Below are 17,249 nucleotides of genomic sequence, written 5' to 3'. Positions count from 1 at the left end.
GCCCTTCCTGCTCCCTAGTTGCAGAATCTGTCCCAAGACTTTTGGAGGGGCAGGATGAGGGCTTTGCCCACTCACAGCCAGCCTTGTTCCTGGCTCAGTGAAAAGTGATACCACAGAGCCTGATGGTTGCCTTTGCTCCATCACTTAGATCACAAGTGGCCAATGCACAAGTAAAATGTTAGTTTTTCCTGGCTGGTCGGGGCTTATCCTTAGTGGAGACCCTGGATCCTGAGCTCTTGGGCAATAAGGGGTGGGAGGGAAAAGTAAGATCTCTGCTGAGCAATGGCTTTGAGGGCTGATTTCTTTAGGAAGGGCTTTCTGGGTTGATGGAGCCACTCTGAAGATGAACAGCCCCTGGAAGAGGTAATTAGGGTGATCCTGTCCTGATCCCTTCAGCTGTGGCCACAAGTCACGAGTCCTTCACCAGCAGCCACTCCAAGCCCGTTTTGCATTAATTAGGCTGTTTACAAAACACTGCAAATTGCAGTAATGAACACACCGGTCCTTGGTTTCCTTTAATTATTCATTTGCATAGTGAATGAGCTGGGCCCCTCTTCAGCTCTCCCTTCCACAGAGGGGATGTGCTTGGGGTCTGCCGTGTGAGGCAGGCAGAGACCCTGGGAGAAGAGGGAAGGAGAAGGGAACGGAGGAGGAAGAGGAGAGGAAGCTGCAGCGCTGGAGATCTACCCGGTCCCGAGGGAGGAGGGAGAGAGGGGGGAGGCTCCTTCCCCGGGACCCCACCGTGTGTCTGTGGGGTTTGAGCAGCCATTTCACCCTGAGCTTGGAGCCTGGCTTTCGGGCTTTGATTTTGCAGAGGAAAGAGTGCAGAAACCTTACAGAGCGTTTAATCCTCCTGGGCTCGGCGATGGGGCTGCCTGGAAGGGCAGAGGAGGAGCGGTGGCATTTCTTGCCCCCCGCATACCTTCTCCTTTCTTCCCCTTTTGACTCGGCGGATGAATTCCAGAGATGTTAATCCGCTCTCAGCCTCTCGGTGAAGAATAAAACGTCCTCTCTGTGTGGGAGGAAGGAATTTATTCGAATTAATTGCGGGAAGGAGCAGGGAGCGGGGGGGGGGGGTGTGTGTGTGAGGCTGTGCCGAGGGTGGGGTGAGCACCGTCCGCTGCTCAGTGGTCCCTGAAAAGGAGGGAGGGACAGGCAGGGGGATGGGGATGTCCGAGGTGGCACAATCCTCGCATTCACCAGCAGAGTCTTCAGCCTCTGCCCCAGCCATAAAAATGCCAACCATGCGGTCTGTGGGCCAGCCCTCGGCGGGCACAGGGAGCGAGTGGGGGGCGAAAGGGCCCCGCTCAGCAGTTTTGGGGTGTTGCTGCCTATAAAGGGGAGGAATGCACCGTCCCTCCGAGCCGGGGTGACAGGAGCTGTGGTGTCTGACCCGTCCCGGGGCCATGCAGAGATGCGACAGGAGAGACAGAGGGACGAAAGGGTTTGAGCCTGAGCTGGGTCAGCCCATGGAGGGTTCGTGGAGGTGATCGTGGAGTGAGAAGGAGAGGAAGGCCACCGGGATGGGCCAGGCGCTGTTCTGTGCGCTGGGAGGTCGGTGTGGTTGCAGCATGGGGTTCATGCAGGGTCCCAGGGGCCGTGTGGAATGGTGTGAGCCTTGCCGCCTGCCCTGACCTTCACCTCTTCTCCCTGCAGAGCTCCTGGGATCTGCCAAGCGCCTGAATGTGAACTACCAGGATGCAGACGGGTGAGTGCTCCCCTGGCAGGGTGCTGGATGCCAGCCTGGGTGGGCTTGCTCTCCTCAGTCATTTCTGCCGCTGTGGGTGGCATAAAGCTTTCAAGGGTAGATGCTGAGCCCTAGAGAACACAAGAGCATCCTGAAGCCAGGGCAAGCCCTGCAGAGGCAAACCCAATACCTGTCCAGATCCGAGCTGAGGGCTGTGCTCAGACCATCCTGCAAAATCTTTTGTAAAGGATCTCTGTTGGGCTGGGGGTGAAGAGGGGCTGCAGTGTGTCCAGCTGGTGCCCTGTGTCCCATCTGCTGGTTGAAACACAGAGGAGCACCCAGCCAGCCCCGATGCCTGCACGTGTTTGTGCTTGTGTCTAATATCCCAAAAGCAAAACCCCTTTGTTTGGGGGAGTTAGAGAAAGAAAAGATGAGGTTGCCAAGTGACCACAGCATATTTGTGTAGCTCATCACTTCCAAAATCCAAGCACTTAATAAGCTGGGTGCTGGGAGTTAAAGAAACCACGAAGGCCCTTAAAATAAATAAGCAAGTTACTCTTATTGAATTAACTCTGCCCTGTGAGTTATTAGCATTGTTTTATGTACTGGTGTGGTACCTAATTTCTACATGTTTTCTTTTGGAGGACTCTGTAGGAGGAGGAGGTGTCTGTGATGAGTTCTTACAGGCCAGTGGGGGGGTGAAAATGTGCAGGATGGCTCTGTCTTAAAATAATACTGTGCAGATGGAGCTTAAGAGGGGGGAAAAGTAATAAAAGAAGCAATGAATCTGATTCTGATAAGGCAAGGGGCTTGTGCTTGGGTGGCACTGAGAGGACTGCTGATGGGGAAGAGGGTAAAGGGTCCATTCCCTGTGAGAGGGACATGTGTGTGGTGTAAACAGCGTGGGCAGTGTGTTGGGTTTTGCTGGGATACAGGAAGAGGACAGCAGGGAGGTGAGACCTGTGGATGGGGATAGCAGCCTGTACCCTCCTGGATGAGCCATGCTGCTGGCAGTGTCCTCAGCATCACCTTGCTTGTGGCTTGGAGATGATGGGGGCAGGCAAGTGTGGGTTTATGCAGTTTTCTCAGGGCAGAGCTGGCCCTGCAGGGATCCCACAGTGCTGGCTTGGGGGGATTGTGTACCTCCTGCATTCTTGCCTTGAGGCAAAGGCTTTGGTTGGGCTCAGGGATGTGGTGGCTGTGTCATGGCGAGCAGCTCTCTCTGCTGGGGTTAACATCCCACCTGCAACACTCAGACTGCAGGAATTTGGGGGTGCTGTGGGACTGCCATTAGGAGGAAGAGCTATCCTGGCCAAACTGTGTCCCCAGCACTGGGCTGGGATGCTGCTGAGTCCATCAGAGCCCTGGGCTGGTGCTGTCTGGAGCCCTCCATTCCCTTTGGAGTGGCACAGGGCTGATCCCCAGCAGCACAGAGACCCCTCACTTGGTCATGGCCCTTCACGTGACAGCACAGGGCAAGTGCCAGGCAGACAGGCCCCTTTCACAGCCCCAGGACACAGAGCTCTTTCATTACCAGCGGCCTCCCGCTCTGTGCTGTGGGCTCCCAGCATCCCTACTGGCATGGGGAGGGAGTGGCTGGTGGAGGGGCCAGGAGTAGCCTCTGGGCCAGTGTGTTTGCCCATAGCTTCTGGCTGCCTGGCTATACTGCAGAGAGGGAGGATGTATCTCTCTCCATCCTGTCTGCTTGCCCAGGGCTTATGGGACCCAGGGTTCTCATGGGGTGCTCAGGGTCCCTGCATTCTTCCCTGAGCTCTGGGTCACAGGCAGCATGAGAGGATTTATCTCTGCTTTGCTCTGGGGAAACTGAGGCACTGGTGACCGTTCCAGCCCTTGGTCCAAGTCCCTCTGCAGGTGGGGGCTATAGGGGTGGCACAGTGGGGACAGGCCAGGCTGAGCCCTGCCTCGTGTCACAGGTTCTCGGCACTGCATCACGCAGCCCTGGGCGGCAGCCTGGACCTCATCTCACTGCTGCTGGAGGCACAGGCCACCGTGGACATCAAGGACAGCAACGGTAAGGAGGGACCCCCTGCCACAGCCCCATGCCTCTGGCAGCTGGCTCAGCCCTCTGAGCGAGGCCAGGGCCACATCCAGCCCGGCTGAGCCCTGTTCCCCCGCAGGGATGCGTCCCCTGCACTATGCAGCGTGGCAGGGGCGCGTGGAGCCTGTGCGGGTGCTGCTGCGTGCTGCTGCCTCTGTCAACATGGCCTCGCTGGATGGGCAGATCCCACTGCACCTCTCAGCACAGTATGGCCACTACGAGGTGGTAAGTGAGAGCCCAGCCCCACCCATATCCCCACCCCCACCCTGGGTCTCTTTGGAGGTGTGCAAGTGGGGGCAAACCCCATGGTGCGGGGCAGGAGGGAGGCAGAGGTGTGGGAGGATGCTGAGCCCCTGCACTGCGTTGCTCCCCCACAGTCAGAGATGCTGCTCCAGCACCAGTCCAACCCCTGCATCATCAACAAGGCGAAGAAAACCCCCCTGGACCTGGCCTGTGAGTTTGGGCGGCTGAAGGTGAGTGCCAGGGGGTTCTGCCCTGCACTGGGCTCTTCTCCAGGGGCAGCTCCTCCAGGAGCAATGCACTGGGTCTGGCCATGACCACCCTCCCTTGGCCACGAGCCTCAGAGCCCAGCAGGCAGCACCTGTCTCCTCCCAGGGCCAGGCAGGGCTGGATCCTGAACCCAGGAGCTGCAGGTTGTGCTCCTGAGCTTGCAGCAGGGCCGCTTCAGGCTGTGAGGCAAGTCAGGAGTCCTTGCTCCTGCTTTCCTGCAGCCTCCCCTGCCCACTCCAGCTTTGCTCCCGTTTTAAGCACAGAAAGGCTGAGCTGGCTAATCCCTGCAAGCCCTCAATGCTTGGTCCTGCCCAGCTGGCTGAAGTCCTCAGCATGGTTCACTGGGACAGGGACTCCTCATGCTCTAGGAGACCCCAACCCAGCCAGCACCACACCACTGGGCTGGACTGGAGCACAGCCAGCCAGACCATCCTGTGCACCACCAGGGAGGGGACCAGGGGGACATTTCCATTTTTGGAGTATCTATAATGTCTGCAGCTATAAACAGGGCAGCAAAAATAACTCCTCTGTGCCTCTGGGCTGCCCTGAGACACTGAGAGTCGCTCTGGGCTTGGAGAGACTGGAGGTTTTTAGGGCTTGGTCTGAAAAGCCTGATTATGGGAAGACTATTTCTGGCTGTTGTGACCTTTTATGGCCCCTTGCAACAGTGTGCCCCTGCCAAGCACTGGCCAGCTTCAACCAAACCCTGGGGCTGCAGATGGAGGGTAGCAGTGGGATGGGGAGCAGAGGGCTGGCCCTGAGGGTTTGCCCCTTGCTGGGAGGGTGCAGGTACTCACTGCTCACCCCTGTGACCTTTGCAGGTGGCCCAGCTGCTGCTGAACAGTCATCTGTGTGTCGCCCTCCTGGAGGGACAGTCCAAGGATGCCACTGACCCCAACTACACCACTCCACTGCACCTGGCAGCCAAGAACGGGCACAAGGAGATCATCAGGTAACACTTTGCCAGCCTGGAGCACTGTCCTGTCCCTGAAGCACACCTCATGGCTGCAGCCCTGCTTCCTCCTAAATCTGCTTCCCTGCTGTGGGCCTGAGTCCCTCATCCTTAGAGCAGCATAGGGGTTGTCCCCTTCCCATCACAAAGCAGCTGATCACCAGGCCCTGATGTCCATGTCCTGCTCTTCATGCCTCTCCCTCCTTCCTACCAGGCAGCTGCTGAAGGCTGGGATTGAGATCAACAAGCAGACGAAGACGGGCACAGCCCTGCATGAGGCTGCGCTCTACGGCAAGACGGAGGTGGTGCGGCTGCTGCTGGAGGTGAGTGTGGTGGGGACAGGGCTGCTTGGGGGAGCAAAGCCCCAAGGGTCAGCTATCACCCCTGTCCTCTTGGTCCCTCCATCTCCCGTGGGTTCAGTGGCAGATGTGGGGTCTGGCCATGACCACATCATCTCCCAAGCAGGGCGGTGTTGATGTGAACATCAGGAACACCTACAACCAGACAGCGCTGGACATCGTGAACCAGTTCACCACCTCGCATGCCAGCAAGGACATCAAGCAGCTGCTAAGAGGTGAGGTGGGGCTGGCACACAGCTGGGCACTGCCTGGCACTGAGAGGGGCTTTTTTTCCCCCTGGGATATTCCTGGGGTTCACAGTGCTCCTGAACAGTTTAAACCAGCCTGGCTGTGAACATCAGCATCCCAGTCCCATGTCATACATGCCCTCCAGGTGGGCAGTGCCCAGGAGTTCCTGCTCCAGTATTAATGTTTTCTTCTCCCCTCTCCTTGCTCGTTTTCTCCCTCTGCCTTCCCTGAACCTCTCTCTTTCCTCCCTGTGCTCTGGCACCTTCTTTCTTCCCTCTCTCCCTTGTCTTCAGAGGCATCAGGAATCCTGAAGGTCCGAGCTTTGAAGGATTTTTGGAACCTCCACGATCCAACAGCTCTCAATGTGCGGGCAGGAGATGTCATCACGGTGAGGCTGCTCCCAGCTCCCCATCCCCCTGCCCTGCTATGGCCCTGGCTGCTAACTTCATCCCTTTCATCCGTGCTCAGGTCCTGGAGCAGCATCCGGATGGGCGATGGAAGGGGCACATCCATGACTCCCAGAAAGGCACCGATCGGGTTGGGTACTTCCCCCCCTCCATCGCTGAAGTCATCAGCAAGCGAACAGGTCAGTGGCCACCCTGGGCATGCCAGGGACAGTGCCCCGTGTGAAACCAGCCCGGTCTTCCTGGTGCCTCATGTAGGACAGGTGCCTGCAGCCCTGGCTAGCTAGAGGGGAAGAGGACTTGGGTGGGCACAGCAGGTTGTGCCATCAGTGGGGTGACCGTTTGGGCGCTGAGGCTCAGGTATCCTCCCACCCTGCATACTGCATGAGCTCTGACCATGTGTGTTTTGTCTTTGAATGCAGGCATGGTTGTCCCCCGTGTGCCACCCACGCACCAGCGCCAGGGTCCCCCTGGGGCCCTCCCAGTGCCCCCCAGTGGGCTGCAGCACCTCCCCGACGAGGGTCCTCAGCAGGCAGCCCTGAGCGTCCCAGCAGCCTATGGCCACCTCACCCTAACCCGGACGGCCCCAGGCCCTGACAGCTCAGGTCAGGGATGCAGCTGGGGAGGGAGAGGGACTGGGGACCTTCTGCTGGTCCCAGCCCTGCCCGTGCAGGGGGACACATCAGGAGACTCTGCCTCCTGGTGGGAAACAGCCAGATGAAAGGGAGCAGGCACAGGCAAAGGGAATTTAAGGGAGCCCAGAGAGCAGCCCCCTTCCCTCCCCGTGTCCTTGGCCAGGATGTGTCCCCACATCCCTTTTGTGTGTCCCTTGCCACCCCAGGTCACCCTGTCTGTGTGGTGTGTGTTGGGGGGTGGGAGGGATCAAAGCATCGTTTGTGGCCAGGAGGGATTTCGTGGGAGGCTGTTTTTCACTGGTGTCACTGTGTTGGCACATGGATCCCTGCCAGGGCTCTCTGTGTCCTGTGTCACCTCAATCCTGGGGCACTGCTGACAAGCTTCTCCCCCGCCCTGAGCAGCAGGAGACAGGAACAGTGTGGGCAGCGAGGGCAGCATTGGCAGCATCCGCAGCGCAGGCAGCGGCCAGAGCACCGAGGGCACCAATGGGCAGAGCACCAGCATCCTCATTGAGAATGCCAGGGTAGGTGTCCCTGCTCCCCCAGGCTGGAGATGGAGCCCCAGCACCTCCCCTGTCCCCACACTACACCTCCTAGTGAAGGAGCTCTGCGTCTTCCACCAAACACCCATTTGCTGCCAGGACTCATTAGGGAGTCCTGCTCCTGGGGGGATTCTCATTGTTCCCCCACACCACAGTTGGCCTTTTCCAGTGGAGCTGAGGGCTGTGGCTGGTACCACACAGCATCTCCACCATGGTCCTGTGTAATCTGAGAGGAGAAAAATGGCCCTGGGCCAAATCCTGCCCAGATCAGGAGGGGCCAGCTGTTTGCAGCAGCCCAGTACAGGGACCCTGGCTCTGCTCCTGGGGTGTGACAGAGCTTGTCTCTGGAGGGGGGGGGGTCCCTTCTCCACTCACTTCTTCTCTCACCCAGCCACTGCCCTCCACTGGTGATGACCTCCAGCAACAGCATTTGGGATCAGAGCCACGCAATGGGCAGGTGACCTCCACAGCAGGTGAGGGATGTCCCAGCCCAATGGGGCCTTCAGGACAGCTGTCTCCTCTGTCCTGGGGGTGTCACACTGCTCACATGCCCTTGTGACAGTTCTTCTCTCCTCTGTGCTAGGGCCACAGAGCCACCAGACCCCAGGCAGCTGCCCCCCTGGAGACAGGGTCTTCTCCCAACAGTTCTTGCGGCCTGAGCAGCTCCTGGAGGGGAAGGTAATGGGCACCTGGGTGCTGGGTCAGAGGGTCACATCTGGGGCTCTCAGCCCAGCTCACACCACACTGGAGTCAGAGGGGACCGGGTTTTGAGGGTACTGGGGACAGATGGGTGCTTCCCAAGAAGATCCTGTCATCTTGACTGCTATAGCCAGGTCCTTCCAGCCCCTGCAGCCACCCTCATGGACTGCTCTGTGTCCTGTCCTCTCCCCAGGACGCAGAAGCCATTTACAACTGGCTGAGTGAGTTCCAGCTGGAGTCGTACACTGCCAACTTCCTCAATGCTGGTTATGACGTGCCCACCATCAGCCGCATGACCCCAGAGGTGAGGCAGATCCTTCTCCACCCTGGCCAGCATCCAGCACCCCCTGAGCTGCTGGCAGCAGGTCCCCACTGCCCCGTGCCCTGCTGTGCCACTGCTGACCACAGCCCCACTGTTTGCATTAGGATCTGACAGCCATCGGTGTGACCAAGCCGGGCCACAGGAAAAAGATCTCCACTGAGATTGGGCAGCTCAGCATCTCCGAGTGGCTGCCCAACTACATCCCGGTGAGTCCCTGGCACTGGGGCTTGGGTCCAGCACCCTACTTTCCCAAGGTCGTTTCCCAGAACTGTCACCCCAGGAAGGCCAGTAGCAGGGTCTGTAGGTGAATACGTTCTGCAGTGGCCTGTGCTGACACAGTCTCCTGGCCAAAGGCAGGGAAGGGATGGGTGAAGGTGCTGCCCATGTCTTGCTGCTCATGGCAGCATCTCTGTGCACTTTGCAGGCTGACCTGATGGACTGGCTCAGTGCCATTGGGTTGCCCCAGTACCACAAAAAGCTGGTGAACAACGGCTACGACTCCATCACCATTGTGACGGACCTGACCTGGGAGGATCTGCAGGAGATTGGCATCAACAAGCTTGGTGAGTCCCTGCCACTGTGCTGGAGTGGCTCAGGACAGCCAAGTTTCCCACCCAGGTCCCCGCACCCCATTCTCTCTCAAGCTGGGAGGTGCACATGTGTCCTCAGCACCTGGAGAGGGCGGTTCATGGCTGTCCTTTGGGCTGTTTCAAGGACTTCCCTTGGCAGGCTGGAGCTGGGCTGGGCCAGGTGGACACTGGCCGTAGTTTGCCTTCTCCCATAGGCTGAGTTTAGATCACCTGAAGGCCTTTGCCCTGGTTGGTGACGTGATCATGACTCTTCTTGGCCAGGAAACAAAGGCCTGGGGGGCCAGAGCCAACCTAACAGCCTTTTCCTGTTGCAACCTTCCTGCAGGCCACCAGAAGAAGATCATGTTGGCCGTTAAGAAGCTCAGAGACCTCCGCAAAAGCCTCAACCAAGCAGAAGCAACTCTGGCGAGACGCAAAGTCCCCGGAGCCCTGGACATTGTCACCATCGAGTCGCTGGAGAACGGGGAGTGCCAGTCCCCACACACCCCCAAAATGACAACCTTCCAGGACAGTGAGCTCAGCTACGAGCTCCAGACAGCCATGTCCAACAGCTGCCACGAGACACTCAGCATCAAGAGCAGCCAGGGGATGTCACGGAGCCAGGAGAGCATCGGGGTGCGGTCGCGGGGCTCGGGGCACTCACAGGACAATGTGCTGTCCAGGCACCTCTCCAGCCCCTCACAGGAGAGTCTGGGCAGTGGGGAGAGCAGCAGCAGCAGTGGGCAGTCCTGTGCAGTGCCCCGCAGCAAGGAGAGTCCAGCCAGCCTGCCGGGGAGGCCCAGTCCAGAGCCCTATGGGAAGGTCTTCTCCCCTGAGGGCCTGAATGGCTTTGCCAACGGTGGGGGCAGCCCTCTCAAGGAGAGGAACCTGCCTGAAGGCACAGATCAATACACCTGGCCGGTGGCTCAGAAAGGTGCTGGGACACCAGCAGTCACCCCCTGTAGTCCTCCCCAGACCCCCAGCAAAGTGACAGCCCCAAATGTCTTCATGTACCCACATGTGTCCTTGAAATCCCCAACGGTCCCCTCTGTGCTGGGAGCAGAGCAGCCCAAGACCCTGGCACACCCATACTCCTCCGTCTCCCCTGGACAAAAGAGCAGCCTGCAGACATCAGCCCAGAAAGCCTTCTCCTACCTGCACAGCCAGTGTGGCCCTGCAGAGCCACCAGCCACGTCACCCACAGCAGGGGTGGCCCCCGGCACCTGGCAGGCTGGGGAGCAGCACAGTGGGGGTGAAGGCTTCAAGCACAAGAAGCGTTCGCACAGCCTGAACCGCTATGCACTGTCAGACGGGGAGCACGAGGAGGAGGAGGGGGTGCCCACCAGCACCCTGGGCTCCTATGCCACACTGACAAGGCGACCAGGCCGCAGCCAGATGCCACGGACCTGTCTGCAGACGGATGCCAAGGTGACCCGCAGCCAGTCCTTCGCCATCCGGGCCAAGCGCAAGGGCCCTCCACCGCCGCCTCCCAAGCGCCTCAGCTCCGTCTCCAGTGCCCTCGCTGCAGAGGCAGACAGTGAGCAGCCCCCCGACCCCGAGCGGCAGCCCACAGCTCCCCAGGATGTGGCTGATGCAGGTGCCAGCCCTGGTGACAATGGCCACAGCAGGACAGTGAAGAGCCTGGCAGCTGCGCTGGAGGGGTCACCGGGAGCAAGTCCACCCAAGCCCCTTCTGGCTCCAAAACCACTGCACTTGGTTCAGGACTGTGTCCCCAGAGCAGGCATGGACAAACAGTCCTATGATGGTGGCGACAGCAGCAGCAGCACCACGCTTTCTGATGCCAGCAGGGATCCCTTCGAGAGCAGCAAGCCACGGAGGCGGACAGTGAGCGAGCCCAGCGCTCCCATGACAGAAGTGGCCACGCAGGGCGGGAGGGAGGATGCCTGCTCGGACACGGAGGAGGAGGCCAAGCCAGGGGTCTCCTCCTCATCCTCCCAGAACAGCTCTAGCGAGTGCATCCCCTTTGCAGAGGAAGGCAACTTAACTATCAAGCAGCGGCCAAAGCCCACTGGGCACCCCAAAACCGATACGGCCACGCCGGACACAGAGCCCAGCTCCCAGCCAGTGGAGCCCCCCTGCTCCACAGGGAAGGAGCCAGTGGCACCCACTGCCACCAAGGAGCCTCCCGTGCTGGAGTTTAACCTCACTGAGTCAGACACGGTGAAGCGCAGACCCCGCTTCAGGGAGCGAGAGCCGCTGCAGGCGGTGCTGAAGGCATTCAGCATGGCAGGGCAGGCGGAGGCGGTGCCCAGCCCTGTGCCCCAGTATGCCCAGTCCCAGGCCGTGAGCATCGCGGGCCCCACCGCACCCGCACCAGCCCCCCGGCCCGAGCTGGCTGGGGATGCCTTTGATGATGACAGTGTGGAGTTCAGGATCGCCGAGATAGAGAAAAGCATCTTGTCGTTGGAGAAGGGGATCAAGAAGGCACCAAGCCCCAGCAAAGCCCCCAGCCCCACAGAGCTGCTCGGCACCACCGTGGTGAGGACGCCTGCTCCAGGTATGTGGGTTTGTGGGGTTGCCTCTCAGGCACTGGTGGGGCCAAAGGCTCTCCCCCATGTTGGTATGGGAGGTGAGGAGGATGTGTGCCACCACCTGCCATTAGTCACGGAATCAGAGAATCGTTTTGGTTGGAAAAGACCTTTAAGATCATCAGGTCCAACCATTAACCCAGCACTGCTAAGCCGTGTCACTCAGCACCGCTTTACACAGCTTTGAAACCCCTCCAAGGATGGGGACTTCACCACTGCCCTGGGCAGCCTGGCCCAGGGCTTGACAACTCTCTCTGTGAAGAAACTTTTTCTAATATCCAATCTAAGGAGTGCCTTTCCTTTGCAGATGTCCCTGCCAAGCACACCTCTGTGGCATCCACCAAGCTAGTCTTCTCTGGGCCCAAGACCATCTACCAGCAAGTCCTGCAGCCCTCCCGCCACACTGTTGCTCCCTGGGCAGCCACCGAGTTGGTGCCAGATGTGATTGGGTCCCTGGCTGGTCCCAGCTCCCTGACACTGGAGGCAGGCAGCAAGGTGTCGGTGAAGCCTTTGGCAGCTGCCCCAGGGCCCACCCTGGCCCAGCAGCGGTTGGAGCAGAGCAACTCCACCCTGGCCACTACACTGCAGGTGGCCGAGAAGAAGATCACAGTAGAGGATGCAGAGAGGTGAGGCAGTGCTTGGGGTAAGGGTGACGCTGGGGCTGCGTCCCTCAGGGCAGAAGTGGGAAGGCCCCAGTGAGGGCAGTGAAGGGCTGTGCACTGGCACATGCCACCAGCAGCTCGCACATTCTCCAGTCTGGCTGCATGCTGAGCTCTGGCTACCACCAGGACAGTCAGAACCAGGCTGGCCAATCCTACCCCAGCAGCACCTCAAGCTTTTGGGTAGTGTTTTGACCCTCTGCCTTTCCTCCCCAGCCACCCCGGGGCCATGCACTCCGCCAAGAACATCCTGGAGGACATCAGCAACATGTTCGACGACCTGGCTGACCAGCTGGACGCAATGCTGGACTGAGGCTTGCTCCCTTCTTCCCCTCCCCGTGTCCAGCTGCTCCGCCAGTGTCCCTCGTGACAGGGGGAGTGTGGATCCGGCACTGAGCGGTGCCTCCAGGTCTCTCCAGCCACCTCCCTCCCCTCACTTTGCACTGCGGCTGGGAACGCAGCTGCCCCTTGGTGCCCACCCCTGGCTCTGTCTCATATGTGCCAGCATGGGTTGCTTCCCGAGGGGTCAGGCATTTCCCACCAGACTGGCATCAGGACGAGAGCCCAGAGAGGCTGCACATGTGGTCCTGGAGGCCATGGAGAAGCCCTCGCTCCCCTGCACAGAGCCGAGGAGCCTCCACAAGGGACCTTTCTCTTCCCCAGCGCAGTCCTGCCTCCTATTATTTATCCCCTGCCAACAATGTGTCAAAGGAGAGACCTCCCTGGGCAGCCGCCACTGAGCTGGCTATTTACTGAGCAGATCCCAGCCCCGGCAAGGCCTGACAGCAGCTAACAGAAGACAGGGCCTGTCACAAATTGGCAGCTTGCAGGGCGAGAAGGAACCTTTCTGCTTTATTTGTTGCTTTTCCGAACGCATCAGCGTCAGGCAGCGTGTAATCCAAGTGGATCCAAATCCCTCCGGTGGGACCCACAAAGCCCTTGAGACAGGGCTGGCACAGTCTGCAAAGCAGCAGATGCTCTGCTATGGACCTGCTGGACATGGGAGTCTACCTGCCCCTTCCCAGGAGCCACGAGGATGGTGATGGCAGCACTGAAGGCCTGTGTGTTTGTGCCAGTCCAGCTGGATCGTGCTGCTAACTGCTGACTGCCCTCTGCCGACACCAAGCCTAGGCACACCAGCGCTTCCAGGCTGAAGAAGCACCGTGCTTAGTGCTTTTTTTTTTTTCCCCCACCATTTTTTTTTTGTGGTTTTTTTTTTTTTTTTTCCCCTCCCCAATCCCTTTTTTTGGGGGAGAAAACATCCCTTTTCCCACTCCCCCTGCCTTGCGGGGAGCTGCTGGCAGAAGCGGTTGAACAGTAGCAGCGTTTGGGACTCCACGAGAGGCTTCCTGGCAGCGCAGCGCCCAGCGGGGAGCGGTGAGCCCAGGGGGAGCGGTGACCCTGCATGCTCTGGCTGAGCCAGGCTGGGCAGCAGCTCCCGCCCCCGTGGGCAGGCTGTGGTCACAGCCCCCGGGGAGCAGCAGCCGTGGCTCCTCTCATCCAAGCGGCTGCATAGCTGGGAGACAGATTTCTCCAGCAGGATCTGGTTAGTGGTGCATGGCTAAATATGTCCAAGAGCCCCAAACTTGGCCTGCGCTCAGCATGCCAAGCAAATGAAAGCATCGGAGCGCCAGAAGGCAACCCAAGATTGTAACTGAAGGGCTGTTTCCTACCAAAAATCCCAAACAAAGGGGTGGGGGGAAAATTCCACATGTTCCTTGTTTTAAAAAAAAATCCGACATAAAACTGAACCAGGAAGGGAGGTGGCTGAAGGGGCAGTAGCTTCCCAGCCTTCTGGGAGTTTGCACCTGAACTAGAACTGTCTGCAGCCCCTCATCCCCTCTGCAGGGAAGGGGAGCAGCCCCTGCCAGCAGGACCTTCCTGAGGGTCTCCACTTGCCGGTGCTGGGTGGGCTGGAGGTGCCAGCCTGGCCAAAGACATAAAAGCCCTGAAAAAGAACGAAATCATATTGTTGGCTAGGAGCTGAGGTCAGTTTGAGGCAGTTAAGACACTTCTGTCCTGACTGGTTGGTTGCTCTGACTTCTATCACAGTGAGTGTGCTGAAGGGACCATATGTGACAGTCAAGTCCTGGGCCCCACTGTTCTCAGATAGCTACAACCAGTGGCACTTTATCAAAAGGTTTGCAGAAACCTTTTAAAGCTGATTTTTACTCTTGTGACTCAACCTGGGTCGAGCCCAGTTTTGGTTTGGTTGGTTTGTTTTTTTTCAATGTGGATAAACTGTAAATGTTTGGGTTTGTTTGTTTTGTTTTGTTTTTAAAGGCCAATGTATATATTTTAAATGTGGTTTATTATATATTTACTAACCAGAACTGCAAGTCCTGTACTCTGGGGGTCAGGGAGGACACTGTGGTGGAGCTGTCACTGTCTGAGCCACCTGAGGGCAGCACCAGGCTGCTCTCGTTGTCAATAAGGGAATTGAAACCTGGGATTTTTGCAGAAGAATGCCTATTTTTTAAGCTCTAGATCTCTATTTTGAAGCTACTGTATGGTGTGTGTAAGTTATGTGTACACTGCAACTGGGAATAACTGACCCCAGCTGCACCTGCTCCGTGCAGCAAGACAGTGAGGGGAAAAAATAGCCCCTGTGTAATCACCAGACTGACAACAGATTTTTAAACCATCTGCTCTGGTTGTGTTAATCATGTGTTTTGTTTACCACTAACATCCATAGAGACTAAATTCTATTAAACTGTGGGGCATATTTTACCCTTTTGATAGTTTTTGCTCCGTTGTGTCCTTCGTGTCAGATCTCACAAGCTTGGCTCCTACTCTGAAGTTCATCGAGGATCAGCCTTAGCCTGCTCCTCAAGTGCTTAAGGTCTGGGTTTCCTCAGACAATCTGCCCTGGTAAGAGTCCTGCTGTCACCTCCAGCGAGGTTCATGTGGACTTTGAGTCCCACCAACCAGGCAGTAACGTGTGGTGAGAGCACCGAGGACCAACACCACCTCCCACTGCCCTGCTGCCCAGCCTTGGGCACATCTGAAGCCTCAGCTACCTCTGCCAGCCACCCTCTGGGGTGTCCGTGCAGCCACAGTGACACCAGGTCCTGCTTTGCTCAGAAGCAGCAGCCCAGGCCTCCTCCTCTCCCCATGCTGCTTTTCTGCAGTGCGTTCCAGCTTGCCCCAGACCTTTCATCCAGGAGAGCTTCGAACCATGCCAGCAGCCACCACTGAAGCAGTGCCTGGGACCCAGCAGCCCACGAGGTAAGCAAGCTCTTATTCCATGAGAAGAGGCCCTCAGAGCTGGACAGAGTTGCCCAAAGCTGAGCCTGAGGTGGGGAAAAAGTGGCAGGAGTGGGTCAGAGGGGCATTAAGCTCTTGAGCTGTGTCCCTGCCATGGCTGAGGCAGGTAATTCAGGCCCTATGACATGAACAGTCACAGCTTTTCCCTCCTCCTTTAGCTGGCTGCAAACTACCCCCCCACCCCCACCCCTTCACCACTCTCCAAGCCAACCCTTTACTGTTCTTTATACCTTGGCTGAGTGTGGGGCTGGAGTTTGCTTTGCTTTTTATGCAATGTCCAAGTTTTAATACAAACCAAGTCTGCTTTTTTTTTTTTAACATACATCCCAAAAATTTTAATATAAAATATACACCATTTAAAAACATCTTGATGTAGGAAATGTCTTTCTGAAGCTGTGCACCCAGATCCTTGGACACCTCAATGGCCAAGAGAAGGGTGGCACTGGCAAGACCATCCACAAGGCTCCATTCCTATGCCTCAGCTCCCTCCAAGTCTAGCAGGAGGAGGGTGCAGGAAGATAAATATCTCTCATCACCCAGAAAACACCTTAGAGGTGCCTCCTCTAGAGGAAGGAGTGGCCAGGAGGAAGCCCTGTTTGCTGCTTTTTCTCACCTACAATTATTAGTGGCATAGGCCAAGAGCTGAGGTGTGGGGGGGAGAAGCTGTGCTGTAGGAACAGCAGGGAGCAGCTTGGTGCTGCCCCTGGCTCCAACTCAGTTTGGCCACAGAGGAGGCCATGCTGCACCTGGCATTCAGCTGAACTCTCAGGTGCTGGGGTGACAGACCTGCAGCTGGCATTTAGTGAACCAAGTGAGACTGAGGCAGATGCAGCTTTGCAGGCCCCTTAGGAGAGAAGGCAAAGTTCAGCCTTGCTGGCAAAGGGGGGGCAGGAGGGGCCTGGTGCTGCTGCAATGCAGAGCTGCCCCAAGTTCTTCCCCAGTGAGCTGCTAGCTCCCTATCCCACAGCAGCATGGAGCCTAAACATCCCCTGTCCAGCTGCAGGAACCAGGTTTAGGCCTCTGACCAGGCCCAGGTGCCCCTGTCTGGCCCCAGAGCACAGAGGCTTGGCTGTACCCCTGCTTGGTCTCCTTCAGAAGGGTATTGCTTGGAGACAGGCAGCAATGTGCATGCTCTCTGGTCATGCTGAAATGTGAGGAAGACAAGGTGGGGCAGCAGGGCAGAGCTTGGGGGTCCCAGCCAGCTCTCTGCCTGCTAGGGAAGGGCCAGCAGCCACCAGTGCCTGTCGGGAACCAAAGGGGAATGAACAGCCATACCCTGTAGTGTGAATAGCAGGAGCAAAACCAGTGCCAGCATTTACCAGCTCTAGCCAGCTTTTAGGACCAAGAAGGGACATTCTGGTAGCCAAGCCTGTGTGGTCCTGGACTGTCAGCCCACAATAGCACCAGTGTTCCCAGTACAGCTGGGGTCTGCTCAGAGCTCAAGAGCATGTGTGCCACATTGGGGCAAATCATGGTTTGTGGCAGCCCTCAGGGGAAGGATTCCCCAAGGCAAATGGAGACCTCCAGAAAACCAGGGAACAGATGTGAGGGCAGCAGCATGGAAAGGAGAGACTTCCAAACACTATCACAGAAAGACTCAATGAGAGGGCTTCCCTGTTCCTTGGAGAGCTCCTGCTGGATGCAGCACAAGCCCAGGACTGGGAAAGGAGCCATTCACCAGCTCTCTGTTAGAGACAATTCCTTCCGCAGCAGGACAGGCAGGGCTCAGGTTTCATCCCTAGCTATGGTTCCCCCCTCAAGCAGATGCTGGCTGAAGCAGAAGGGCAACAGAAATCACAGAACTGAGG

At 57.9% G+C, this 17,249-nt stretch overlaps 1 protein-coding gene across 1 annotated transcript in view; it reads left to right on the top strand.

Moving 5' to 3' along the window:
• Positions 1-13,356, top strand: part of CASKIN2 (CASK interacting protein 2) — a 30,155-nt gene extending 16,799 nt beyond the window's left edge. Inside the window, 20 exon segments of the mRNA XM_054394034.1 lie at positions 1,657-1,708; positions 3,622-3,719; positions 3,826-3,971; positions 4,124-4,219; positions 5,078-5,208; positions 5,423-5,531; positions 5,674-5,782; positions 6,089-6,183; positions 6,264-6,381; positions 6,622-6,804; positions 7,237-7,358; positions 7,768-7,849; positions 7,960-8,054; positions 8,269-8,379; positions 8,502-8,603; positions 8,822-8,960; positions 9,313-11,551; positions 11,553-11,607; positions 11,804-12,141; positions 12,391-13,356. Of these exon segments, the coding sequence (XP_054250009.1) occupies positions 1,657-1,708; positions 3,622-3,719; positions 3,826-3,971; positions 4,124-4,219; positions 5,078-5,208; positions 5,423-5,531; positions 5,674-5,782; positions 6,089-6,183; positions 6,264-6,381; positions 6,622-6,804; positions 7,237-7,358; positions 7,768-7,849; positions 7,960-8,054; positions 8,269-8,379; positions 8,502-8,603; positions 8,822-8,960; positions 9,313-11,551; positions 11,553-11,607; positions 11,804-12,141; positions 12,391-12,487 (4,517 nt within the window). The 3' untranslated portion in view covers positions 12,488-13,356.
• Positions 13,357-17,249: the final 3,893 nt, after the last annotated feature.

This window comes from Indicator indicator, chromosome 29 (assembly GCF_027791375.1).
Source record: "Indicator indicator isolate 239-I01 chromosome 29, UM_Iind_1.1, whole genome shotgun sequence".
NCBI lineage: Eukaryota > Metazoa > Chordata > Aves > Piciformes > Indicatoridae > Indicator > Indicator indicator.
This window is presented reverse-complemented; position numbering and strand designations above follow the sequence as displayed.